Genomic DNA, 12,500 nt, shown 5'->3' with positions numbered 1-12,500 from the left:
TGGAGAGTTGGGCAAGCTGGAGATTATTCACGAGTCCATCCTCCATCGTTGCATCCAGCAGGTACAGATTTGAGCATTTTTTTTTTTAATGTAGCAATTAAATTGAAGAGCTTTAGATAGGGTTGGATTTAGGTATTGCTGATTTTCCAGATGAGGAATTTAAATTTTATTTCACACGGTGCAGCATTTACATATTGTACAGTACAGTACAGCATGTGGTGTGACAACCACAGTGAAAAGGTTTTATGCACATTTCACCCTGCATTATAATTTGGTCCACAGAGAGTGATGTCACTTATTTAGGTGTTGAATGCTTGGGTGTAAGAACATCTTGAGTGGAGGGTGCACTACAAAAGGCCTACTGGCTCATGTTCAGATACATGAATGGTGTAATAAATAAAATTACGTAATATGCATTAGAATAAAATTGAAGTATGTAGCAGTAATAGTGTCCCTATAAAATGTATCTCTGGATAAAACTGTTCGGACATAATGGAATGTAGATACCAACATTTAGAAATAAGAATTACTAAGAAGACTGGTTAGTGTAATACCTTTATTATACACCCCATACCCATCCTTAGGCTAGGTATGCTGAAACTTCTCTTATTGGTAGACTGGGGTGGGGAAGAAATATTAACCATATTCAATAACTTAAGGTATACCAGGAAAAGTGTACGGTAGGATTGCGGATGAGCAAGGAGGTTTCAGAGTGGGTAGGGGATGTGTAGATCAAGTGTTTACATTGAAGCATATATGTGAGCAGTATTTAGATAAAGGTAGGGAAGTTTTTATTGCATTTATGGATTTAGAAAAGGCATATGATAGTGGATAGAGGAGCAATGTGGCAGATGTTGCAAGTATATGGAATAGGTGGTAAGTTATTAAATGCTGTAAAGAGTTTTTATGAGGATAGTGAGGCTCAGGTTAGGGTGTGTAGAAGAGAGGGAGACTACTTCCCGGTAAAAGTAGGTCTTAGACAGGGATGTGTAATGTCACCATGGTTGTTTAATATATTTATAGATGGGGTTGTAAAGGAAGTAAATGCTAGGGTGTTCGGGAGAGGGGTGGGATTAAATTTTGGGGAATCAAATTCAAAATGGGAATTGACACAGTTACTTTTTGCTGATGATACTGTGCTTATGGGAGATTCTAAAGAAAAATTGCAAAGGTTAGTGGATGAGTTTGGGAATGTGTGTAAAGGTAGAAAGGTGAAAGTGAACATAGAAAAGAGTAAGGTAATGAGGGTATCAAATGATTTAGATAAAGAAAAATTGGATATCAAATTGGGGAGGAGGAGTATGGAAGAAGTGAATGTTTTCAGATACTTGGGAGTTGACGTGTCGGCGGATGGATTTATGAAGGATGAGGTTAATCATAGAATTGATGAGGGAAAAAAGGTGAGTGGTGCGTTGCGGTATATGTGGAGTCAAAAAACGTTATCTATGGAGGGAAAGAAGGGAATGTATGAAAGTATAGTAGTACCGTTAACACTCTTATATGGGTGTGAAGCTTGAGTGGTAAATGCAGCAGCGAGGAGACGGTTGGAGGCAGTGGAGATGTCCTGTTTAACCCTTTGAGGGTCGACAGGCCCTCTCCGAAACTCGTTCTCAGGGTTGGCCAAATTTAAAAAAAAAAAATAATTTTCTCTTATGAAAAGATAGAGAATCTTTTCCCGATCATAAGGACACCAAAAGTTTGAAATTGGATGGAAAACTTACGGAATTATGCTCTAGCGAAGTTAGCGGTCTCGGGGATATTTACGCATCGGTGATTTTGCCCACTTTGAGCCCCATTTTCGGCCAATTCCACTGTACTAGTCGACAAAAAACATGAATATTTCGCTAGAACTCCATTTTTTCTATCGAATGGGTGCAAGAAACCACCCATTTATGAAATTCAACTATCCAGTACAGTGGTCAGAATTCAGCAATTTTGCCAATTTCATACAAATTTCAAAAGATGCCAATTTCCGAATAGGGTCCAGAATAAACAAGAAAGACATTCCTGGCACTAAAATGACATTTCCTCTGGTCATTAGTCACGTCTCAAGGCCCCTCTTATATTCTTTTGCTTTCCACTTTGAATTTTTATTCTCACAAAAAATATAAGATTTACTGTTATGCAGACTACTGCATTAGTGTAAAAAATGGTATAAATATTATTGGCGCACTTGTGAAAGAATATTAGACTCACCATTTGACGTGTATTGGACCATTGGCACGATTTGTTTACTTTTGAAATTTGGTAAAAATCGAACATTTCTGCTACTTTGAGCTAAATTTCAAGGTATCTTTCATTGTAAAACCAGTCAAAATCATCTCAATTTCTGTAATATGTCTTCCATTTTATAAAATGAGACCAAGAAAACTAGAATACAACAATAAATACCATACGAAAATGCAGTGCAAAGTCGCTGTTTTATTCCAAAAAAAGGGTCAGTTTTTTTTTCTCATTATGCACTGTGCTGCAGGATTTTTTTTAGACTGTGCACACTGACCACATAGACCCATTCTTTCATATGAAGGCCTACCAGCTTTCTCCCACTGGATTTGAGGGCGCTAGAATTTAGGCGTACTAGTACGTCAAAAACCCTGGGTCGTAAGCCGTACTAGTACGTCCGAAACCCTCAAAGGGTTAAGGGCAATGTGTGGTGTAAATATTATGCAGAAAATTCGTAGTGTGGAAATTAGGAAAAGGTGTGGAGTTAATAAAAGTATTAGTCAGAGGGCAGAAGAGGGGTTGTTGAGGTGGTTTGGTCATTTAGAGAGAATGGATCAAAGTAGAATGACATGGAAAGCATATAAATCTATAGGGGAAGGAAGGAGGGGTAGGGGTCGTCCTCGAAAGGGTTGGAGAGAGGGGGTAAAGGAGGTTTTGTGGGCAAGGGGCTTGGACTTCCAGCAAGCGTGCATGAGCGTGTTAGATAGGAGTGAATGGAGACGAATGGTACTTGGGACCTGACGATCTGTTGGAGTGTGAGCAGGGTAATATTTAGTGAAGGGAGTCAGGGAAACTGGTTATTTTCATATAGTCGGACTTGAGTCCTGGAAATGGGAAGTACAATGCCTGCACTTTAAAGGAGGGGTTTGGGATATTGGCAGTTTGGAGGGATCTGGAAATGGGAAGTACAATGCTTGCACTTTAAAGGAGGGGTTTGGGATATTGGCAGTTTGGAGGGATATGTTGTGTATCTTTATATATGTATGCTTCTAAACTGTTGTATTCTGAGCACCTCTGCAAAAACAGTGATAATGTGCGAGTGTGGTGAAAGTGTTGAATGATGATGAAAGTATTTTCTTTTTGGGGATTTTCTTTCTTTTTTTGGGTCACCCTGCCTCGGTGGGAGACAGCCGACTTGTTGAAAAAAAAAAATATATTTATATTCACAGCTCTTGAGGGAGATGAGTTAATCTTGACATAAGTGTGAAATGGAAGCCTCTTAACTTTTGCTCTGGTCTTTTCTTATCAGTTTACATTTCAAATGATGTGTAAATTATACAAACTTGTGTATGTATTCACTTTCTTGTTTCTTAGTTTTTGTACTAAGTCCTTTCTAGTTGTGCAGGCCTGATCTGAGACTGGGCTGTAGAGATAATGATTCCTGGAACCCTTAAGTTATAACATACAACATATAAAGAAAAAGGCTAGGCAGAAGGCAACTAGAGAATTATTTCTTCACAAATAGTGGAAGACTTCTCAAATGGATTCAGTGTGGTAGTGTGTGTGAGTCACTGGATACAAAAATCCTGACTGAAGACGATACCTCAAGCATACTTTCGATCCTCTTAAGCACAGATTAGGTAATTACTTATCCTGGTACGACACAAGATTATAAATTTTGAAGTCAGTGCAGCATAAAATATGTTCTAGTTTCTTGGCATACTTTCCTAAACCAATACAAAGGTTACCATCTTAGGAAGTTGTATGCTAGTGTGCCAGTATTTTAAATATGTAGCTCTACTGTAATACTATTTGCCTAACATGCATTTCTTGTGCATTTTAAATTATGCCATTAGTGCATGCAAGCTTTTCGAACATAAGTGTAACATAAATCTTTAATTTCATGTTTTTGAGAATCATTTTATTTTAATCTGGAATATGGTTACTTAGTTTGGAGTAAACCTGGCAGTGTGAAAATATAACTATTAATTGAGGTGGAAAATAATGGATTGTGACTAAACAGCTGTTGGAGAAGCGTCGGCGTCGACCAATGGTTGACTTGGCTGAGGATCTGGAGTGTCTGTGCCAGATAATGAGAACTTGTGGAAAGGTGCTAGACAAGCCCAAGGCCAAGGTAAGACTCTTAACTACGTACTGATTTTCACCTAAGATTATTATTGCCCTAATAATTCGTCTTCATAAACAAAAATTTTTTTTAATATATATATATATATAAAGCTCCTTAATTTGTAAACAGCCCTTAATGGACCAGTACTTTGAGCGCGTTTATCAGCTAAGCAGCAATACGGAACTTCTGGCACGGATCCGCTTCATGCTGCAAGATGTGCTAGACTTGCGTGCTGCAAACTGGGTCCCTCGCAAGATAGCCCAGGTGGATGGCCCACGCACCATTCGTCAGGTAAATGAACAATGAAGGCATATTTTGTCAGTGAACTAAGACAATGACTGTTGTAAGAAAGGTTAGTGCAAGTAATGAGTTTAACCCTTTCATTGTCCAGACCCCTGACCTGAAACTTGTCCACAGCATCCAAGAATTTAAAAAAAAAAAAAAATTCTCATAAAATGATACTTTTTCTGAAGGTAATAAAACAAGAAGTACAAAATTTGATAGAAAATTGACGAAATTACGCTTTCACAAGTTTTGCTGTGTCAGCGATATTTACACACTAGCAATTTTGCCCACTTTGAGTCCTATTTTAGGCCAATTAGAGTATTCCAGTAGACCAAATTCTTAGCTATTTTGCTAGTATGTCTTCCATTTTATCAATTGAGCATAAGAAACTTCTAATCCACTATTTCAATTACCCAATAAAGTGGTCAGATTTGGTAATTGGCTGATTTCACACAAATTTAAAAATATTCCAGTTTGAAAATAGGGTCCAGAATAAACAGTGCATACATTGCTGGCACTAAAGTAACATTTCCTCTGTTTATTAGTTGTTCTCAGGCTTTACATAAGAATTGCATTTGGATTTTTTATTCACACAATCTTTCTTCATAAAAAGAATAGATTTACTGTTATGCAACATTGTAATAATTGTATAAATAACATCAGAGCATTTGTGAATGCTCATGTTACCCACAAGTTGAACATGCATTGGATGAGTGACACGATTTGTTTACCCTTGAATATCGACAAAAAGCGAATATTTCATCTACTTAGAACTCAATTTCAAGTTATTTTCAGTCCTGAAACCAATCAAAATCAACTTCAACTCTGTTTTTGTTATATATATATATATATATATCTATATATATATATATATATATATATATATATATATATATATATATATATATATATATATATATATAAATATATATATATATATAAATATATATATATATAGGTAGTAGGTTGGTAGACAGCAACCACCCAGGGAAGTACTACCGTCCTGCCAGATGACTGTGAAACAAAAACCTGTAACTGTTTTGCATGATGGTAGGATTGCTGGTTTTCTTTTTCTGTCTCATAAACACGCTAAGATAACAGGGATATCTTGCTACTCCTACTTACACTTTGGTCACACTTCACAGACACGCACATGCATATATATATATACATACATCTAGGTTTTCCTCCTTTTTCTAAATAGCTCTTGTTCTTTTTTATTTCTTCTATTGTCCATGGGGAAGTGGAAAAGAATCTTTCCTCCGTAAGCCATGCGTGTCGTATGAGGCGACTAAAATGCCGGGAGCAATGGGCTAGTAACCCCTTCTCCTGTATACAATTACTAAAAAAGAGAAGAAGAAAAACTTTATAAAACTGGGTTGCTTAAATGTGCGTGGATGTAGTGCGGATGACAAGAAACAGATGATTGCTGATGTTATGAATGAAAAGAAGTTGGATGTCCTGGCCCTAAGCGAAACAAAGCTGAAGGGGGTAGGAGAGTTTCAGTGGGGGGAAATAAATGGGATTAAATCTGGAGTATCTGAGAGAGTTAGAGCAAAGGAAGGGGTAGCAGTAATGTTAAATGATCAGTTATGGAAGGAGAAAAGAGAATATGAATGTGTAAATTCAAGAATTATGTGGATTAAAGTAAAGGTTGGATGCGAGAAGTGGGTCATAATAAGCGTGTATGCACCTGGAGAAGAGAGGAATGCAGAGGAGAGAGAGAGATTTTGGGAGATGTTAAGTGAATGTATAGGAGCCTTTGAACCAAGTGAGAGAGTAATTGTGGTAGGGGACTTGAATGCTAAAGTAGGAGAAACTTTTAGAGAGGGTGTGGTAGGTAAGTTTGGGGTGCCAGGTGTAAATGATAATGGGAGCCCTTTGATTGAACTTTGTATAGAAAGGGGTTTAGTTATAGGTAATACATATTTTAAGAAAAAGAGGATAAATAAGTATACACGATATGATGTAGGGCGAAATGACAGTAGTTTGTTGGATTATGTATTGGTAGATAAAAGACTGTTGAGTAGACTTCAGGATGTACATGTTTATAGAGGGGCCACAGATATATCAGATCACTTTCTAGTTGTAGCTACACTGAGAGTAAAAGGTAGATGGGATACAAGGAGAATAGAAGCATCAGGGAAGAGAGAGGTGAAGGTTTATAAACTAAAAGAGGAGGCAGTTAGGGTAAGATATAAACAGCTATTGGAGGATAGATGGGCTAATGAGAGCATAGGCAATGGGGTCGAAGAGGTATGGGGTAGGTTTAAAAATGTAGTGTTAGAGTGTTCAGCAGAAGTTTGTGGTTACAGGAAAGTGGGTGCAGGAGGGAAGAGGAGCGATTGGTGGAATGATGATGTAAAGAGAGTAGTAAGGGAGAAAAAGTTAGCATATGAGAAGTTTTTACAAAGTAGAAGTGATGCAAGGAGGGAAGAGTATATGGAGAAAAAGAGAGAAGTTAAGAGAGTGGTGAAGCAATGTAAAAAGAGAGCAAATGAGAGAGTGGGTGAGATGTTATCAACAAATTTTGTTGAAAATAAGAAAAAGTTTTGGAGTGAGATTAACAAGTTAAGAAAGCCTAGAGAACAAATGGATTTGTCAGTTAAAAATAGGAGAGGAGAGTTATTAAATGGAGAGTTAGAGGTATTGGGAAGATGGAGGGAATATTTTGAGGAATTGTTAAATGTTGATGAAGATAGGGAAGCTGTGATTTCGTGTATAGGGCAAGGAGGAATAACATCTTGTAGGAGTGAGGAAGAGCCAGTTGTGAGTGTGGGGGAAGTTCGTGAGGCAGTAGGTAAAATGAAAGGGGGCAAGGCAGCCGGAATTGATGGGATAAAGATAGAAATGTTAAAAGCAGGTGGGGATATAGTTTTGGAGTGGTTGGTGCAATTATTTAATAAATGTATGGAAGAGGGTAAGGTACCTAGGGATTGGCAGAGAGCATGCATAGTTCCTTTGTATAAAGGCAAAGGGGATAAAAGAGAGTGCAAAAATTATAGGGGGATAAGTCTGTTGAGTGTACCTGGTAAAGTGTATGGTAGAGTTATAATTGAAAGAATTAAGAGTAAGACGGAGAATAGGATAGCAGATGAACAAGGAGGCTTTAGGAAAGGTAGGGGGTGTGTGGACCAGGTGTTTACAGTGAAACATATAAGTGAACAGTATTTAGATAAGGCTAAAGAGGTCTTTGTGGCATTTATGGATTTGGAAAAGGCGTATGACAGGGTGGATAGGGGGGCAATGTGGCAGATGTTGCAAGTGTATGGTGTAGGAGGTAGGTTACTGAAAGCAGTGAAGAGTTTTTACGAGGATAGTGAGGCTCAAGTTAGAGTATGTAGGAAAGAGGGAAATTTTTTCCCAGTAAAAGTAGGCCTTAGACAAGGATGTGTGATGTCACCGTGGTTGTTTAATATATTTATAGATGGGGTTGTAAGAGAAGTAAATGCGAGGGTCTTGGCAAGAGGCGTGGAGTTAAAAGATAAAGAATCACACACAAAGTGGGAGTTGTCACAGCTGCTCTTTGCTGATGACACTGTGCTCTTGGGAGATTCTGAAGAGAAGTTGCAGAGATTGGTGGATGAATTTGGTAGGGTGTGCAAAAGAAGAAAATTAAAGGTGAATACAGGAAAGAGTAAGGTTATGAGGATAACAAAAAGATTAGGTGATGAAAGATTGAATATCAGATTGGAGGGAGAGAGTATGGAGGAGGTGAACGTATTCAGATATTTGGGAGTGGACGTGTCAGCGGATGGGTCTATGAAAGATGAGGTGAATCATAGAATTGATGAGGGAAAAAGAGTGAGTGGTGCACTTAGGAGTCTGTGGAGACAAAGAACTTTGTCCTTGGAGGCAAAGAGGGGAATGTATGAGAGTATAGTTTTACCAACGCTCTTATATGGGTGTGAAGCGTGGGTGATGAATGTTGCAGCGAGGAGAAGGCTGGAGGCAGTGGAGATGTCGTGTCTGAGGGCAATGTGTGGTGTGAATATAATGCAGAGAATTCGTAGTTTGGAAGTTAGGAGGAGGTGTGGGATTACCAAAACTGTTGTCCAGAGGGCTGAGGAAGGGTTGTTGAGGTGGTTCGGACATGTAGAGAGAATGGAGCGAAACAGAATGACTTCAAGAGTGTATCAGTCTGTAGTGGAAGGAAGGCGGGGTAGGGGTCGGCCTAGGAAGGGTTGGAGGGAGGGGGTAAAGGAGGTTTTGTGTGCGAGGGGCTTGGACTTCCAGCAGGCATGTGTGAGCGTGTTTGATAGGAGTGAATGGAGACAAATGGTTTTTAATACTTGACGTGCTGTTGGAGTGTGAGCAAAGTAACATTTATGAAGGGATTCAGGGAAACCGGCAGGCCGGACTTGAGTCCTGGAGATGGGAAGTACAGTGCCTGCACTCTGAAGGAGGGGTGTTAATGTTGCAGTTTAAAAACTGTAGTGTAAAGCACCCTTCTGGCAAGACAGTGATGGAGTGAATGATGGTGAAAGTTTTTCTTTTTCGGGCCACCCTGCCTTGGTGGGAATCGGCCAGTGTGATAATAAAAAAAATAAATATATATATATATATATATATATATATATTTTGTAGTAGGTTGGTAGACAGCAACCACCCAGGGAGGTACTACCGTCCTACCAAGTGAGTGTAAAACGAAGCCTGTGATTGTTTTACATGATGGTAGGATTGCTGATGTCTTTTGTCTGTCTCATAAATATGCAAGATTACAGGCATGTCTTGCTACTTCTACTTACACTTAGGTCACACTACACATACATGTACACATTTATTTATACACACTCATCTGAGTTTTCTTTGATTTTATCTTAATAGTTCTTGGTCTTATTAATTTTCCTTTTATATCCATGGGGAAGTGGAATAAGAATCTTTCCTCCGTAAGCCATGCGTGTTGTAAAAGTCAACTAAAATGCCGGGAACAATGGGCTAGTAACCCCTTTTCCTGTAAAGATTACTAAAAAGAATAAGAAGAAGAAAATTGTCAAAGTGGGAAGTCTGAATGTGCGTGGATGTTGTGCAGATGATAAGAAAGAGATGATTGTGGATGTTATGAATGAGAAAAAGCTGGATGTCCTGGCTTTAAGTGAAACAAAGCTGAAGGGGGTGGGAGAGTTTCAGTGGAGAGGAATAAATGGGATTAGGTCAGGGGTTTCAAATAGAGTTAGAGCTAAAGAAGGAGTAGCAATAATGTTGAAGGATAAGCTATGGCAGGAAAAGAGGGACTATAAATGTATTAATTCAAGGATTATGTGGAGCAAAATAAAGATTGGATGTGAAAAGTGGGTTATAATAAGCGTGTATGCACCTGGAGAAGAGAGAAGTGTAGAGGAGAGAGAGAGATTTTGGGAAATGTTGAGTGAATGCGTGGGGAGTTTTGAATCAAGTGTGAGAGTAATGGTGGTTGGGGATTTTAATGCTAAAGTGGGTAAAAATGTTATGGAGGGAGTAGTAGGTAAATTTGGGGTGCCAGGGGTAAATGTAAATGGGGAGCCTTTAATTGAGCTATGTGTAGAAAGAAATTTGGTAATAAGTAATACATATTTTATGAAAAAGAGGATAAATAAATATACAAGGTATGATGTAGCACGTAATGAAAGTAGTTTATTAGATTATGTATTGGTGGATAAAAGGTTGATGGGTAGGCTCCAGGATGTACATGTTTATAGAGGGGCAACTGATATATCGGATCATTATTTAGTTGTAGCTACAGTTAGAGTAAGAGGTAGATGGGAAAAGAGGAAGGTGGCAACAACAAGTAAGAGGGAGGTGAAAGTGTATAAACTAAGGGAGGAGGAAGTTCGGGTGAGATATAAGCGACTATTGGCAGAAAGGTGGGCTAGTGCAAAGATGAGTAGTGGGGGGGTTGAAGAGGGTTGGAATAGTTTTAAAAATGCAGTATTAGAATGTGGGGCAGAAGTTTGTGGTTATAGGAGGGTGGGGGCAGGAGGAAAGAGGAGTGATTGGTGGAATGATGAAGTAAAGGGTGTGATAAAAGAGAAAAAGGTAGCTTATGAGAGGTTTTTACAAAGCAGAAGTGTTATAAGAAGAGCAGAGTATATGGAGAGTAAAAGAAAGGTAAAGAGAGTGGTGAGAGAGTGCAAAAGGAGAGCAGATGATAGAGTGGGAGAGGCACTGTCAAGAAATTTTAATGAAAATAAGAAAAAATTTTGGAGCGAGTTAAACAAGTTAAGAAAGCCTAGGGAAAATATGGATTTGTCAGTTAAAAACAGAGTAGGGGAGTTAGTAGATGGGGAGATGGAGGTATTGGGTAGATGGCGAGAATATTTTGAGGAACTTTTAAATGTTAAGGAAGAAACAGAGGCAGTAATTTCATGCACTGGTCAGGGAGGTATACCATCTTTTAGGAGTGAAGAAGAGCAGAATGTAAGTGTGGGGGAGGTACGGGAGGCATTACGTAAAATGAAAGGGGGTAAAGCAGCTGGAACTGATGGGATCATGACAAAATGTTAAAAGCAGGGGGGGATATAGTGTTGGAGTGGTTGGTACTTTTGTTTAATAAATGTATGAAAGAGGGGAAGGTACCTAGGGATTGGCAGAGAGCATGTATAGTCCCTTTATATAAAGGGAAAGGGGACAAAAGAGACTGTAAAAATTACAGAGGAATAAGCTTACTGAGTATACCAGGAAAAGTGTACGGTAGGGTTATAATTGAAAGAATTAGAGGTAAGACAGAATGTAGGATTGCGGATGAGCAAGGAGGTTTTAGAGTGGGTAGGGGATGTGTAGATCAGGTGTTTACATTGAAGCATATATGTGAACAGTATTTAGATAAAGATAGGGAAGTTTTTATTGCATTTATGGATTTAGAAAAGGCATATGATAGAGTGGATAGAGGAGCAATGTGGCAGATGTTGCAAGTATATGGAATAGGTGGTAAGTTATTAAATGCTGTAAAGAGTTTTTATGAGGATAGTGAGGCTCTAGGTTAGGTGTGTAGAAGAGAGGGAGACTACTTCCCGGTAAAAGTAGGTCTTAGACAGGGATGTGTAATGTCACCATGGTTGTTTAATATATTTATAGATGGGGTTGTAAAGGAAGTAAATGCTAGGGTGTTTGGGAGAGGGGTGGGATTAAATTATGGGGAATCAAATTCAAATGGGAATTGACACAGTTACTTTTTGCTTGATGATACTGTGCTTATGGGAGATTCTAAAGAAAAATTGCAAAGGTTAGTGGATGAGTTTGGGAATGTGTGTAAAGGTAGAAAGTTGAAAGTGAACATAGAAAAGAGTAAGGTGATGAGGGTGTCAAATGATTTAGATAAAGAAAAATTGGATATCAAATTGGGGAGGAGGAGTATGGAAGAAGTGAATGTTTTCAGATACTTGGGAGTTGACGTGTCATGGATGGATTTATGAAGGATGAGGTTAATCATAGAATTGATGAGGGAAGAAAGGTGAGTGGTGCGTTGAGGTATATGTGGAGTCAAAAACGTTATCTATGGAGGCAAAGAAGGGAATGTATGAAAGTATAGTAGTACCAACACTCTTATATGGGTGTGAAGCTTGGGTGGTAAAATGCAGCAGCAAGGAGACGGTTGAGGCAGCGGAGATGTCCTGTCTAAGGGCAATGTGTGGTGTAAATATTATGCAAAAAAAATTCGGAGTGTGGAAATTAGGAGAAGGTGTGGAGTTAATAAAAGTATTAGTCAGAGGGCAGAAGAGGGGTTGTTGAGGTGGTTTGGTCATTTAGAGAAGAATGGATCACAGTAGAATGACATGGAAAGCATATAAATCTATAGGGGAAGGAAGGCGGGTAGGGTCAGCCCTCTAAAGGGTTGGAGAGAGGGGTAAAGGAGGTTTGTGGGTAAAGGGCTTGGATTTCCAGCAAGCGTAGTGAGCGTGTTAGATAGGAGTGAATGGAGACGAATGGTACTTGGGACCTGACGATC

General features: G+C 38.9%; 1 protein-coding gene across 2 annotated transcripts in view; it reads left to right on the top strand.

Annotated features, from left to right (window-relative positions):
• Positions 1-12,500, top strand: part of NAT1 (N-acetyltransferase 1) — a gene marked incomplete at its 3' end in the record, with an annotated part of 96,523 nt that overhangs the window by 52,032 nt on the left and 31,991 nt on the right. For both annotated transcript variants that reach the window (XM_070088457.1, XM_070088458.1), the window contains 3 exon segments: positions 1-61; positions 4,187-4,297; positions 4,421-4,582. The exon segment at positions 1-61 is cut by the window's left edge and continues 128 nt beyond it. In XM_070088457.1, coding sequence (XP_069944558.1) covers positions 1-61; positions 4,187-4,297; positions 4,421-4,582 — 334 coding nt within the window.

This window comes from Cherax quadricarinatus, chromosome 24 (genome assembly GCF_038502225.1).
Source record: "Cherax quadricarinatus isolate ZL_2023a chromosome 24, ASM3850222v1, whole genome shotgun sequence".
Lineage (NCBI taxonomy): Eukaryota > Metazoa > Arthropoda > Malacostraca > Decapoda > Parastacidae > Cherax > Cherax quadricarinatus.
Note: the sequence above shows the minus strand (reverse complement) of the source record. Positions and strands in the feature narration are given on the sequence as shown.